The sequence below is a fragment of the Python bivittatus genome, unplaced genomic scaffold (genome assembly GCF_059951505.1).
Source record: "Python bivittatus isolate LINGU-HERP-01145 unplaced genomic scaffold, Pbiv_v1 ctg000790_np1212, whole genome shotgun sequence".
In the NCBI taxonomy this organism is placed as follows: domain Eukaryota; kingdom Metazoa; phylum Chordata; class Lepidosauria; order Squamata; family Pythonidae; genus Python; species Python bivittatus.
Window position 1 is genome coordinate 3,170,488 of NW_028277110.1, and position 14,595 is coordinate 3,185,082.

A 14,595-nucleotide genomic window follows, 5' to 3' on the forward strand; every position below is an offset into this window, starting at 1 on the left:
TATGAATTTCTGTACAACCAAGAATTTGTGTACAGCCCAAGAATATAAGGACAAAAATTGTTGAAAAAAATAATCTACATGGACATGTCCATGAGGTTACCAGGAACTGAGTTCAGTTTGAAGGAATATTTACTTTTTAAAAAAAATTTAATGCAACCACTTTAGTGAAGATTTCCAAATGTAGTAGGGAAACTAATAGTATTTCATATTATTTGGGACAAAGAGCATTCAAATGCAATACAAGGTTGATAACACTAAGGGAAAAAGCCTTTTGTTTTATGCTAGGTAGACAACAGTTGGAGATATCAGAACTTCTAGGACAGGAAATTCCATAGAAGAAAACATGTGTAGCAAAGGGTCTTCTACCTAGTCATCTCCAGAGGGCCCCAAACTGGAATGTTCCAGGGCAGTTGTGCCAAACTTAGTATCCTCCTGAATACTGACTTCCAGAATTTCTATCTAGTATGGCTTAGGATTCTGGGAGCAACATTTGGAGTACCTCCTCTTCCTCTGACTTGTCTCCTACTTCCAAAACTGTATCTGCCACCTTGTTTTCTCATATTCCACTTTTTAGACCATCGATTTCTTTCAACATCGTGGTTTTCCTTTATTTTCTGTTTAAAGATTAGCGTTGATAGAACCCAATTTTATTTCCATCTGTTTCAGGAAAGTGAATGATTGTACCTTACTACTAGGATTAGACAATACACAATTAAACCCTGAAAGAAGCTGGTGCTCATTTGGTGTTGGCCAAAATTAATCCCCCCCCCTTCTGCTATTGCCTTGCCACCATGCCAAAATAGCCTTGCCTGTCTTCATTTGATTACAACATGTTCAAAAAATAGAAATGACTTTCTTTGTTCTACATAATGGCAAGATCTCCAATATCTTCTAAAAGGAAAGAACTAACCACCTTCAAGGAAATGGAAGGCAACAATGACCTCTCCATTGATATTCCAGCATTAATACTCATTCCATCTCAACCAAAGAGTAGGAAATACAGGTGTAATTTGATTTCATTTCCTTCTTCCCCTTCCCCTTCTGTTTAATCAAGCATAAAATAGGAAGATGCTTTTGCTGGCATTTTTCTCTTCCTCTCTTTTCCCTTCTCATTCCCTCCTTGAAGAGTTGGCAAAGCAGCACATTTTTAATAAGACCACAAGAAAATGCTGATTAATTTCATTATTTTAGCTTTGATTTTAGAACAGGGACATTAAAAGATGAGGCTGTGTGTATTTCAAATTACTTTTGCTTGTCGATTGCCTTGAGTGTTTTCTGCAGTAGGAAATAGATTCAGGCAGTATAAATAAATCAATACATCTGTCATAGTGGCATACATTAGGGATATGCAAATGATCAGTGCAGGAGAATCAGGAATCATACGGGTGGCTGAGAATGAATGGCAAAAATATCCTTGAAGGGACATGCATGCATTCCCACCAACTCAATCCAGTGATATTTACAGCAAGAACTGTAACCTTATCCATCATATCCAACCATCACATGGGGCTCCATTCAAGATGCTGAAATTCTCAGAATACCAGAGTGTGTAATCCTAGAAATCTGGTCCAAGGACTTCGGTTATTCCAAGTATCTGCCCTACAATCCACAATATATACCCCCCAACTTTCCTTGCACTGTCACAAGGTGATGAATTGGGTAGACCTTCCAAATCATTGGCTCCCACTTGTTATGTTTGTAATGTGAACCCTATTTGACCAGTTTGAGGGGGAAATATCATAATTTCCTATGATGTGAGTTAGCATGAAATGAGCGTTAAACTCACAAACATCCCCAATTTTCAATTCTTCCAGATTTCAGGTAGAAGAAAGATCTTCAGACCCGTCTTTTAAAAAATAGAAACCAAACTTTCCCATTGTACGTAACCTCAAGAATTTTGGTAGTGTGATTTTCTGACATTTTGAGGTTGGAAAGACATGAAAACTGTAGGGTAAGCCTTAAAAGAGGTTTAACATGGGTTAAAAACCAGGAACCTCCGCTCAAAAAAAAGGGGGGGGGAGGAAAAAAATGGAATATTTTCCTTATGACCCACTCACAGAAATCTTCACCCTTCATCTTAAAAATACTAAGTGCAGTCATGAACATTTTACCAATCTCTGATGTAGTGAGTTCTGTACTGAACTCTAATCAGAGGCAAGTCCGTATTTCTTCTCAGTCCCAAATCCTTTAGGATGATTGTGAATTCAGCACTAGGTCACCCGTAAGGTTATTCTGAGAATATTAAGGAACGCTATCCTTTAAACTAAGTTCCTTAGGTAAAGATATACAAGTGTAATAGCAACAATAATAACCTTAGAGGTGAAAAGGAGCATAATTAAAGAAAAAGTAGATTTTGGCTTGAGGAAATACAAATGGCTTCTGGTGAACCCTTATAGATATGTAAAGATGCAACCTCTAGAAAAGAAGATAGGAATTCCTTAATATTTAACAACCTTGTTTGCAGTCTGGAATGAGTACTACTACATACGTAAAGTAAAATAATCCCTTTAGTCTAGCTCAGGGTTTCTCAACCTTGGGAACTTTAAGATATGTGGACTTCAACTCCCAGAATTCCCCAGCCAGGTGGCTGGGGAATTCTGGGAGTTGAAATCCACACATCTTAAAGTTCCCAAGGTTGAGAAACCCTGAGCTAGCTTGACATCTCAAGACTTCATGGACAAGTCTATATAGCTTAATTCACAACAATATGGAAATGAGGGGTTTTTTTGTACCTTCCATTCTGGCCTACTAAATTGTGATATCCTGCTGGTTCCTCATCCAATTACCAACCAAGGCTTTAGCCAAGGTTGGCTAAGGGCTGCCATCTGTATGGCAGCTATGAAATGATGACAGTTACAGTGTCAGGAAATTATAGCCCACAAGTAAATTCATACCTAATGTTACATCATCACATGCTTGTTTGGGTTTTGCTTAGTTCACTGTGCCAACCCAGTAAATTGTGGCTTATTCCATAAATCATGGATAATCAGACTAGGTATGAACATTATGAGTGGACACACTCCACTCCATTCCTGGGAAATGCATTATAGTGCATAATTTTGCCACTTTGATTTATATATATTAAAAAGTAAGATGAAATTATTATTGTTAGTCACACATTCAGCCAGATGTTTAGACTGGATTTGGCCTTTTTATCCTCCTATTGAGTCCTTTCCAAGGACCTGGGATAGGCAGATGTTGTTGTCCGGTGGTGTTAAAGGTATCGTAGCAGGATGGAAGCTGTTCCAAGTCAAGCTGCCTTTGGCAATGGACTGAGGGTGATTTTGTCAATGCCGATGGTCTTCAAGGGGTGCTTCAGATGTTTTGGGATTGCACCCAAGGCCCTATTACCCTATAGTATTGGTGCTATCTTTGCTTTCTTTAACCACAGTTGTTCTATCTCTATTTGCAGGTCTTTATATTTTGTGATTTTCTCCAGTTCTTTCCCTTCTATTCTGCTGTCTCCAGGTATTGCAAAGTCCACTATCCAGACTTTTTTGTCTTTCTTATCAACGATGGTTAAGTCTGAGGTGTTATGTGACAGGTGCTTGTCTGTTTGAATTCTAAAGTCCCAGAGCCCTTGAGCTTCTTCATTTCCTATCACTTGGCCTGTTTTGTGGTCCCACCAGTTCTTGCTTGCAGGCAAATGGTGTTTCTTGCAGATCTTAAAGTGCACCATTGTTGCTACTTTGTCATGCCATTGTTTGGAGTCAGTCTGTGCGATGTTCTTGCAGCAGCTAACTAGGTGGTCCCCTGTTTCTTCAGCTTCTTTGCAGAGGTGGCACTTGCTGTCTGTTGCTGTCTTCTCAATTCTGGCTTTGTATGCATTTGTTCTTAAGGCTTGGTCTTGTGCAGCCAGAATTAGCCCCTCTCTTTTTCTTCAGGTTTCCTGCTCTTAGCCATTGCCAGGTCTTCTTGTCATCTGCTTTGCCTGTTAGTTTCTGTGTGTGTGTGTGTGTGTGTGTGTGTGTACTGGCCATGTAATACTTTGCCTTGGCATATCTCTTTTCTATTCTTCATTTGGTCTTTCTTGTAGGCCAGTTTAGTCTCTTTGGTATTCAGTAAGCCTTCATGGTGTACTAACTTCAGTGTATCTTCTTCACTGTCCTTCAGATATTCTTCCAATGCCCTTTTTAATTCTTCAACTGTCTGGTGTACTTGTAACATTCCACACCCACCTATGCTCCTTGGTAAGTAGAGTCTGTCAACATCACTGTGTGGATGGAGGGCATGATTCATTGTCATTATTCTTCTGGTCTTCCGATCCAGGGCTTCTAGTTCTGCTTGAGTCCAGTCCACTATTCCAGCTGTGTATCTAATGACTGGAATTGCCCAGGAGTTAATCGTCTTGATGGCATTTCCTCCACTCAGTTTGGATTTTAAGATCTTCTTCACTCTCATGATATATTCACTACTAACCTTCTTCTTGACTTCAATGTGCTTGATGTTGTCAGTTTGAAGGATGCCCACGTATTTGTAGTGATCTTCTTCATCTAGACTCTTGATGTTATTTCCATACGGCATCTTGATTCCTTCAATTTCCACTATTTTTCCCCTGTTGATGGTAAGGGTGGCACATTTGTCCAGTCCAAACTCCACTACAATATCTTGGCTGTATATTTGGACAGTGTTGAGCAGCGATTCTATTTCAGATGGTGTTTTTCCATACAGCTTCAGATTGTCCATGTAAAAGAGGTGGGATAACCTGGCAGATGTTTTTGATGCTTGATAGCCATGTTCAGTATTGTTGACAAAAGAATTAATGCAATGACAAACAGTAGTGGTGATAGCAAGGCTCCTTGAAAGATTCCTCTCTTGATATTAACCTCTCCCAGACTACCACCATTGACCAGCAACTGGTCTTCCATTGTGCCACTGATCTTTGCACAAAGCTTCTGATGTTTCTACTGACTCATGTTATTTCTAGGCCCTTGATTATCCAATCATGTGGCAAGGATTTGAATGCCTTCTTGTAATCAGTCTAAGCTACATTCAAGTTGATCTTCCTTCTCTTGCAGTTTTCCAAAATCATCTTGTTAATTAGGAGCTGATCTTGTGTTCCTCTACTGTTTGGGCATTTTCCTTTCTGACCAGATGGAAAGAGCTTGTTTTCAACTAGATGCTGTTGGACTGTCTCAGCCACCACACCAGTTAGCAATTTGAAAGTTGTTGGCAAGCAGGTAATTGGCCTGTAGTTGCCTGGTGCTGCCCCTTTTGCTGGATCTTTCATTATCAGGTAGGTTTTGCCAGATGTTAACCAATCTTCAATTTCATGTCCTTGCAGTATGTTGATAAACTGCTTGGCAATGAGTGGGTGCAGACCAGTAGATGTTTCAACCAAAGACCATGTAGGTCATCTTCACCTGGTGCTGACCAATTCTTGATCTTCCTTGCCCTTTTCTCCACCATTTCTGTTGTTATTACAAGTTCCTTCATTTCAGCTTCTTTTTTATTCCTATCCACTTCTTTTATCCAAACTGCATTCTTGTTGTATTTCTTTGGGTTGTCCCATAGCTGCGCCCAGAACTGCACTGTTCCTTCTTTGTCAGGTGTTGACTGGTTCATTGCAGTCTCTCCATTGATGGATTGGTAGAAACATTTCTGATTCAACTGAAATTGGAGAATCTGCCTATAGTGTGCAATTTGAGTTTCGTATCTGCTGAACCTTTGGGCTATGGCTGTTATTTGCTGCTTTATTATTTCCAGTGCTTCCTTGATCTTCCTTGTTTCTAGGTGAAATTTCTTGATCAGGTATTCTTTGGTCTTCTTGTTCTTCAGCTTCTTTTCTTTCATCTGTTCTAGCTTGCTTGCATCTGATCTTAGCATGCAGATCTTATTTTCCAACCTGATCTTCCATTTTGGTGGTGCACTGTTTGGCTTTTTTTCTTGTTTGTAGATTTTGCATCCAAGGTATTCAGTTATAACTGCACCCGTGTCGTACATTAGTTGGTTTGTTTCTTGCAGTGAGCTGGTGCTTATATTACAGTATTGGCATCTTTTAATACTTGTGCTAGCTGTTTCTTTGTAACAAGCTTCAATGCAGGCAACCTTATTCTGTTCTCCTTGTGCTGTTCTAGATGCTCAGTTATTCTTTGCTTCAGTTCCTCTTGCTTTTTAGTTAGAGGGCTCTGTTCTTTCTGAGGAGAAGGCAGAGGAGAGGGTGCCTGGTTTGGGAATGAAAACGGTTCAATAGCTACGCTGGCTTCCTCTACTGCTGACTCCCCCTGGTTTGCCTCTACAGTCTGAGCTACTTCTGGCAAGATTCCGGTTTCCTGGGTAGACCTTTGTAGTTCTTCCAATTCTACTTCTGTGAATACATTATTTCGTATTATAAATCAACGATGATCTGCTAGCCTCTGTTCTGTTATTTCTGAATCTGGATGTTGTTCTTTTCAGAATTGGTGCATTCTTTTCAGATATCCTTTTCATGTTGGACTTGATTTGTAATAACAGATCATTATTTCTTTGTTTTCTGTTTTTGTGTATTTGTGATGGGTAAACAACTTTTCTTTCAGTAGTCCTGCAGCTGCTGGCCCTGGTTGCTCAGCCAACAGTCCTGAGTCCTATAGCCCACTTGTCACCAGATGTCCAGGGACTAGAACACCTAGCATGGTCCTTGTTGACCCAGGTGACAACCAATGAAGTATAGGTTTCTGTAAATTACGTCTCACCATATTGTTTATGGGAGAGACATTCTTTGCCTGGCTCCTCTAATGAGCCTGTCATGTATGGTTGAAACTCTGGCATAGTTTTCATCCTTCTTGGAGCACACAAGCCCCACAACCATGTCAAGATACTGCCTCACTGGGGGTTGTGTATTATTATTATTATTATTATTATTATTATTATTATTATTATTATTATTTTGGGCTCCTTTTTCAACTTTATGAAGATTTACATTCTTAAAACCAGTCTGAGAGGTTCACCATAGCCCATTCTTTTTTATGTCTTTAGAATTTTAAGTCACTTCAGATAAGGAGCTCTAGAAATCCATAGAATATTGATGTACAAAATAGTACCAAATGTTGTTTTTCCCTGAGCCCCTTCCCTTCCTACAATTCAACTGGAGCCTCTGGAGATACACGATATCATAACAAATAACATAATTTCTGCACATCGGGGAAAGGGCCTCCAGGGGCAGGGTGGTGTCTTTTACAGAATGACATAAACCATCATGAAAAAATACAACCCCTCCCCCAACTGTATTGTAGTGAGGTGCCCTAATATCTCTTGATTCCAAAGGATTCATTCATTCATTCATTCATTCATTCATTCATTCATTCATTCATTCATTCAATTTATATAGCCACCCATCTCAGACCATGCTCAGGATCTACTAAGCATGAAGGCACTGATCAAACTATCTTCCAAGCTTTGCCTTCATTAAATAAAATCTGAAGATGAACCTTGTATTTGTTATGAAAATAGCAGTCCTAGCAGGCTGTGAAGTTTGGAATGAAAGGAAACTGGCTTTTTCTAGGTCTGTGCAAGATGGCTTGAGTTGGCCTCAATGTCAGCTTTTGCTCATGGAGCTGTTGTGGCCCTCCTTTTCAAGATGAACAGGCAATATGGACTCGTTACTTCTGAGAAAGAAAAGTGCTACTGTGTATAGGTTGCACACACACAGAAGCCTCTTCTAGCACTTAGTTTACCAGAAGATGCCTGTTCCTGCTGGTAGACCTACCTGGTTGAGGTTGGGAGACAATGTGATAGAAAGTCATTTGGCTGTTTCATTTTTAGAGGTGGAGGGGTGTTGTTCTCTGGATCTAATTTCATGGAATGGTTCACCTGACTTGCCATCAGATCAAATCAACCCATTAAAGGGTTGCAACGCCCTAATCTTTTCTTTCCTCCCATGTTCCCTGCAAAAATTCCCTCTCAGTTTACCTTACAGGAGAAATATCCATTGGTGCCAATGGACAGTTTGGAATGGTGCTGTGCTGTTGAAACTGTAGCAGAGTGAGGAAGAGTTACACCCCATTTTTTAACCCTAAAGTCCAGATTATTATTATATACTTGTTCGTACCTTTATTGAGCTCTGGATGAAAGATCTTTAGCAGATGTCCCTCCCTTCAAATCTTTTCTTCTTGCTTTCCTGATGTATAAACCTAGCCTCTAACCATGGGTAGGAAAGCGGCTTTCTGAAATGAGTTATGTATCTCAGTGTAACTACTAAATCAGGTATTATTGCTGGTAATATATTATAAATTGCAGGCCATTAATGTCTTTCTTCATTTCGAGTTCCCTTCCAGCAAACATTAGAATGTATGGCTCAAAATCTAGCCAACAGCACTTTCCATTGTTAAACTGAGCGTGCACACACTTCCCCAGTGCTTGGTAGAATGATTTTTGTAATCATGCTGTATATAGGAGCCCAATCTGTGGCTGAATTCTAGCACTGGAGTTCAACTTCTTGTAACTACCATAGTGTGAACAGTAAACAGAGTGAGGGTAGACAACCATTGTTGGACATTTTCAAAGTCCCTTTCCTTGTGACCAGTTGATGGCCTCCTCAGCATTAAAGTTTTATAAACCTTAGATGGCAGATTTGCCATCTGGCCTCCTTGGCTAGCCACCCTTTGCCCTCTAATAAAGCCCCATGGAAAATGATTTCTTGAAGCCAGGGAGGCTGCAGGTTGCTGAGAAAAATATTATCTGGGGAGAGGGGGGAGGGCAAAGCCACTTCATCCATGAGAATTTATCTGAAATGTTCTTCTCCTTTGAAAGAATTGCTAAAGCAAACAAGCTTTCATCAAATGGAATAGAAACTGGTAGTAAATACATAGAATTTGTTTGCCTGGCAGTAATAATTTTACCTAACGAACCCTTATTCCTTTCACACTGTGTGATTCCAGTGCTTTTTAAAAAGGTCTTATTACAATCCAGATTTTCCTCCCTAAACCCCTTCCAGCTTGGACTTCTATGAAAAACTGAACCCTCCTCTCTCTCTCTCTCTCTCTCTCTCTCTCTCTATCGTCTATCAAAACTTCTGAGAACAAGGCAGGGGCAAATCATATCCATCCTATTGCCAAGAAAATAAGTTGAGTGGGTCCATGAAGTCGCCAGGAGCTAAGGATCACTTGAAGGGATCTTCGCCTGGCCGGTGGAACTACCTTGTGCTGAGCAAGGCTGGTTAATTTATGGAATGGGAACCACTAGGACATTCCAAGGTTGAAGGCAAACTAGAAAGTTAAAAATGTCCCCAGGGGATGCAACAAGAAGCTAACTCTGCTTGTTACCAGAAGACTTCATGGACTCATGCAGTTACCAGAAGACTTCATGGACCCATGCAGTTACCAGGAATCAGGGTCTATTCAAGAGAAACCTTACTTTTGTTTCTGTAGGTGGAAATGCTGGGCCCCCCTTGGCTGATCCCAAAAAAGCTAAGCACAGTTGGAATGGGTTAGTATTTGGATGGGAGAAATCCCAAGGCTTTAGGCTACATTGGGAAAGTCGGGGGGGGAGGGGGGACAATGGAAAAAGGCAATGACAAACTATTTCCATGTTGCCGTGAGGAAAATAACATAGACTTGAGGAAAACTTTATTTTACCTTAAACACCATATATAGGATTCCCTCTCACGTATCTAAGAATTTCCCTCTTTGGTCATATTAATAAACATTACAATCCAGGGGCCACTTCTGGAGAGCTTAGAGGGGCTCCTATGGGACTCCGGGTATTCAGGTTGTCCCCTTGTTTTAAGGAACCGGGGGGGGGGCACTCTGATATCTACCAAAGGCCCCATAAACTCTGAGATGGAGGAGAAAGAAAATTGAGAATGGGAATGTTGGAAAAGGTCTTGGAGATCATGTATCCCAGCCACCAATTCAGTGCAGACCCTACAAAGCAGCCTTGGCTTACATGAGAGCTGGGGTGGGGTAGTGGGGAAGGGGCTGGACTAGGAGTGGGAAGACCCAGGCTGTAGTCTTTCCTCAGTCGTGGATACTCCCAGGGTAATTTTGGGCCAGTTCTTCTCTCTTGGCCCGGCCTACTTCACAGAATTATTGTGGGGAACACTGAAGATGTACCATGTATGCTGCTTTGAGCTCCTTCATTTATAACTCTAATAAATACAAATAAATACATTTGGTGGCTTATCCCTAATCATGAGTGTCCACAGGCAGTGGGTTGTGGCATAGTCGTAGCTTGTACTGAATACCTCTGTTCTTAAGGATTTGTTTCGGCTGCACCCAACATGGCCTTTTCCACCTCTTTCACAGCCATTTGGGAAGGTCCAAGCATAACCAGTCTGCTTTTTTTCTTGATATTTCCTTAGTTCAAAAACTGCATATTCTAGGAAACACCCTGCAATTGGCCCTATTCACACAACACACTTTCCCACCTCGTGGGTTTGCCCCATACCCTGAACCATCAACTAACCCAACTAGGCTCCATTTGTACCACACAGCGAGCCCCAAGGAGAAATAAACCAAGCTTAAAATGAACTAAGCTTAACATCTTAAGCACAGGCAGCCTGAAGGCTGTAACCGAGCTGGTCAGGTTGTGTGAAGTGAATACAGGCGTAGACTAATATCTCATTAAAGCATGGGGGTGGGGGCATGAAGCCACTTGGCCTTCTGCAACCTGAAAACAAAGAAGGGTTTCACTCTGCAGTAGCAGTTAACTCTGGTGGAGGCCCTTTACGTTCTATAGGAAAAAACACCCCATGGCAAGCAGATAACAAAGATAACAGGTCGACTGCAGATACCATGACGTCACCCTTGTCAATTCCAGCTCTGGGGACTTTTCAAGGGATGACATCATTCAGAACGGTAGCCCCTTGTCTTGGAGGCAAACCTGACTGGGAAGCATCAGGGAAGCCTGAGCAGAACAGAAAGCCCTGTGATAGGTCCGGTTCGCATCTCCAGAAACACAATGACAGAAGCCCCCCTATGCCCTGAAGGGTGGAAACCTCCAATCCAGATGTAGCCACTGCCACTGAAGCAAGGTTTAAAAGCACTGGGGAGGAGTGGGTAAAGGTCGGGTCGATATAGGCTTCGCTGGGCTTCTGCTTTGATCAGCCCCTCCGGCAGAGGTGGAGAATTTTTTTCTGCCCCCAGATCTCTCTGCACAGCAATTCCTTCCAAACTTGCCATGTAACGTCGCAAAGGCATGACATGGATTGCACACATATGGAATCCCTCCTCCCAACAGGGTTTTCTCTCCAGCAGGCCAATTACGAGAGCCGTCCCGCACATGCCCCCCTCCCCCCCAGTTCAGAAGGGTTTGCAGCCTGTGGGTCTCGGCCCCCCTCCCTCAACTGACACCCCTTCCCCCACGGGCAAACCAAAAGGACACCCCCTCTGAGCTTTTACAGATGCACTTTGGAGACACACTGAACACATTCACCCCAGACAAAGGGACACACCCTACCGACTCACTCACAGATGAACATTTAAAAGAAGTGCCGGTGATTAAAATGTTAAACAGACAAAAATCTTAAAGCTACAGGGACAAGGGGCACGAGGCTCAGCGCTTAAAAAAAAAAGATCCTTTTTTTCCTTCGTTGTTGCTGCAGTAAAGAAGAGAATTCTGTTTTTCCTTTAGGGTTAAAAAAAAAGCATCTTCTAGCGCAAAGGTCCAAAGCAGTGATGACATCAGCATTTTTTAAAAATCCCCCTCCACCACCTTGGCTAATCTTGCAAGCTTAGGCAAGCCACCTTCAGCTTTGTTACCCCTCCATATTACAGCACGGGGGGTCTCGGAGCCGATGAGCCTGCGAGTGACGGACACCAGGGCAGAGAGTGCATAAATCTACCAGATTATATACACGCGCATGGATGCATTTCTGCAGAATACAGTGCAAAGTGTATATGGCTTCATCCAGACACACCCACTGCAAAGTATTTGCTCAAAGCCTTCACACTCGCCAGCATTCTGGCAAAGAGTTGGGGGAATAGTCCCTTCTGTACATAATGCACAGAACGGGTGCCTTGGACGCGAAAGGGTGTTACCAGCATGGGCTTGAGGGCATCCTTAGAGCAGACTTCCTCGGTCACCATCCTCCTGCAGTCTTCATATTCAGATATATTGCAAAAACCACAATAGACCTACCCTGCTTTGGAGTAAACTGGTCTGTCTAGAAACTCACATCCTGCAAATATATTGGACACAGGATCATTTAGGTACACGTGTGCTCTGAAGGTAGGTAGATGAGTCTCCTAACTGTATCTCTGCACCCTGGGAGGCAGGTGGGTAGACATTTCTCGTCCTTAGGCAAGCCAACGAATGGTCCATAGAGACTCATCTCTGCAAGCCCATGGAATGCCCACCACGACAGAGAGGCAGAAAATGTACGAGACACATAATCAGCCCACCCGCTGAAAGGAACATCCATCCACTTTCAGGCCAAGCAGACAGTTATAGGAGCATGTTCATAAACACACCCACCATCTGGATTGAGATAATTCAATTACATGCCTTTCTAGATGCGGGCCAGGGCCATCCACATTGCATATCCAAATAAGTATTTTAAGCTTCAGAGAAGGAAATCCATATTTAACATACAATGGATTAGAACGTCTCCTAACATGGCTTATTTCTGCCTTCTGCTGTAGGAGTTGCAATTAGGTGGCAGAACAACTGATCAGAGCGCAAGAAATCCCAATCCACTTAAGGGATTTCTGAGGGGTTGGGGAAAGTCTTTATCTAAGAAAGTCACTGCCAGAATAAAAATGATGTAGCTAGATGAGATCCTTTTTGATGGACAAGATGACAACTCCCATAATCCCCAGTCATCTTGCCCATGTTGCCTGGGGCTTATGGGAGTTACAATCCAAGATAGCAGGAAGGCAGTCTTGAGAAGGTTGGGCTGGACAGCCACAGTGTACAGTTTGAGGGGCTGAGGATCACGCTTGACTCTAAGTACAGCCAAGCCCCCCCCCCAAAAAGATACATTTGAACTTGCTTTGATTAAAAGTAGATTGAATTATATATGGGTGACATGAGTCCTCCCAGGTATTTAATAGTTTCCCCATTCTATCACATGACAAACTAAAATTTGGTGACAACTTTTAGATGGTTGCAGTAGGCCACATCAAAACTTTCCGAGACAGGCAGCAGATCTAGAATAAGGAGTTTCCAATGATACAGAGTACTATATGCATTCACCCACGGCCTAAATATGAACTCTGACATCACTTTTAAAAAACCACCCAACAGGTAAAATATTCCCACTACCGAAATTCATATGCCAAATTCACTCTTGAATTTGGCACCCTGAGGCAGGTTCAAAGTGTCATCTTCCATGGGCTGGAACATGGGGCTTTCCATGTGTTACTCCACAGGAAACCCTCTTCTCCCCACCCTCCCTGGAGCTACCCTACAATGGCTTCATCATTACCTTCTTCCAGTTCATCCATGCTCCCAATCTTTCTGCTGCCATCGATGGTGTAAATGTAGCGAACTCCCTGAGGAAGATTAATGTTATCAGACAGAGAACGGGTCAGGTCAGCCAGCAAGGCATCAAAACTACGGAAGCGGTCACTGGAGACAGCATAAACAATCCCCTTGAAATAGCGGTCCCCATTGCGGTAGAAGCGCACTTTCTTCGCCTTCTTCTCGTTGCTCAGGGCTTGTAAGGTCCTGGTCCGGTAGAAGCTACAGTGGGCACTGTGAGTGGGGCTTGGCAAGCCATTCATTCGGGAACCACGCATGTTTCTGGACGCCTTATCTCTTTCGTCAAAGTGTCCAAAATCAAGTTCCATTGCTTGGTGACCCCTAAAGATGTGAAACTGAGGCAGAAGAGGAAGGGAAAGAATGGATGCAAAGGAGAGAAAAAAATGCAGTCAGGCAGCCTAGCATTTGGAGAAAGAAGCCGTTGACACAGATCTTGGATGTGGCCCCCTTAAAAAAAGAAAGAAAAGAAAAGAAACACCTGGGTTTTCCTTTCCTTGGATTTATACCAAAAAAGAGTTTTCCATATGCTTTTGTGCATGAGTGAAATGTTTTGAGCACTGGGGAGGGAGGGAGCCTCCTATGCAATACAATAAATCAAGACTTCTTATTTCTAAGAATGATTTTCATCCCGCCTTCCTACCTTTTAGTATAACTATCTTTCCAAAACAGTTTATAAGCCAAAAATATATATGGCCAAGAGCATTTCACTGAGCCCAGTGGACGCTGTACATAAATTAGTTCTGCATAGCTGGAATAGGAGAACAAACCACTCCATGGGCAGCGCTGTAAGACGGATCTGTGAACAGCTGTAATGAGTGGACAGAAGTTCACTGCAGTTTAGATGGGGCTGTGGACCGGGGGGGAAAGGGGAAAAAAACCTTCCATGGGCTGTTGGACACATGGAAGTGACAATGCCCAAGAGTTACATGGCCAACAAATCGAAGAACCAGTTCTGCATCCGTAAAGGATTCAAGATGGCCAAGGATGAGTGGAGGGACCAAACTCGAGAGCCCTTTCAAACGGGTGAAATCATCAGCAGGTCAGCTTTCCAGTCATAGAGCAACAATGCCATTTTCTTTGTGAGCAGCTGGTTAAAGGAGAAAGCGAGCCACCCAGTCCTTCCCTTGGCTCACCCGTCCCTCCTAGCCATCAATCACTTCTGAGGATTATTCCCAAAGGCCCAGGAGATAACATGGA

At 42.5% G+C, this 14,595-nt stretch overlaps 1 protein-coding gene across 3 annotated transcripts in view; it reads right to left on the bottom strand.

Moving 5' to 3' along the window:
- The window catches only part of DCX (doublecortin), a 102,505-nt gene that overhangs the window by 86,971 nt on the left and 939 nt on the right, over window positions 1-14,595 (bottom strand). For all 3 annotated transcript variants that reach the window (XM_088129196.1, XM_088129194.1, XM_088129195.1), the window contains exon 2: window positions 13,343-13,733. In XM_088129196.1, the coding sequence (XP_087985322.1) occupies window positions 13,343-13,706 (364 nt within the window). In that variant the 5' untranslated portion in view covers window positions 13,707-13,733. The remainder of the gene's footprint in view (window positions 1-13,342; window positions 13,734-14,595) is intronic.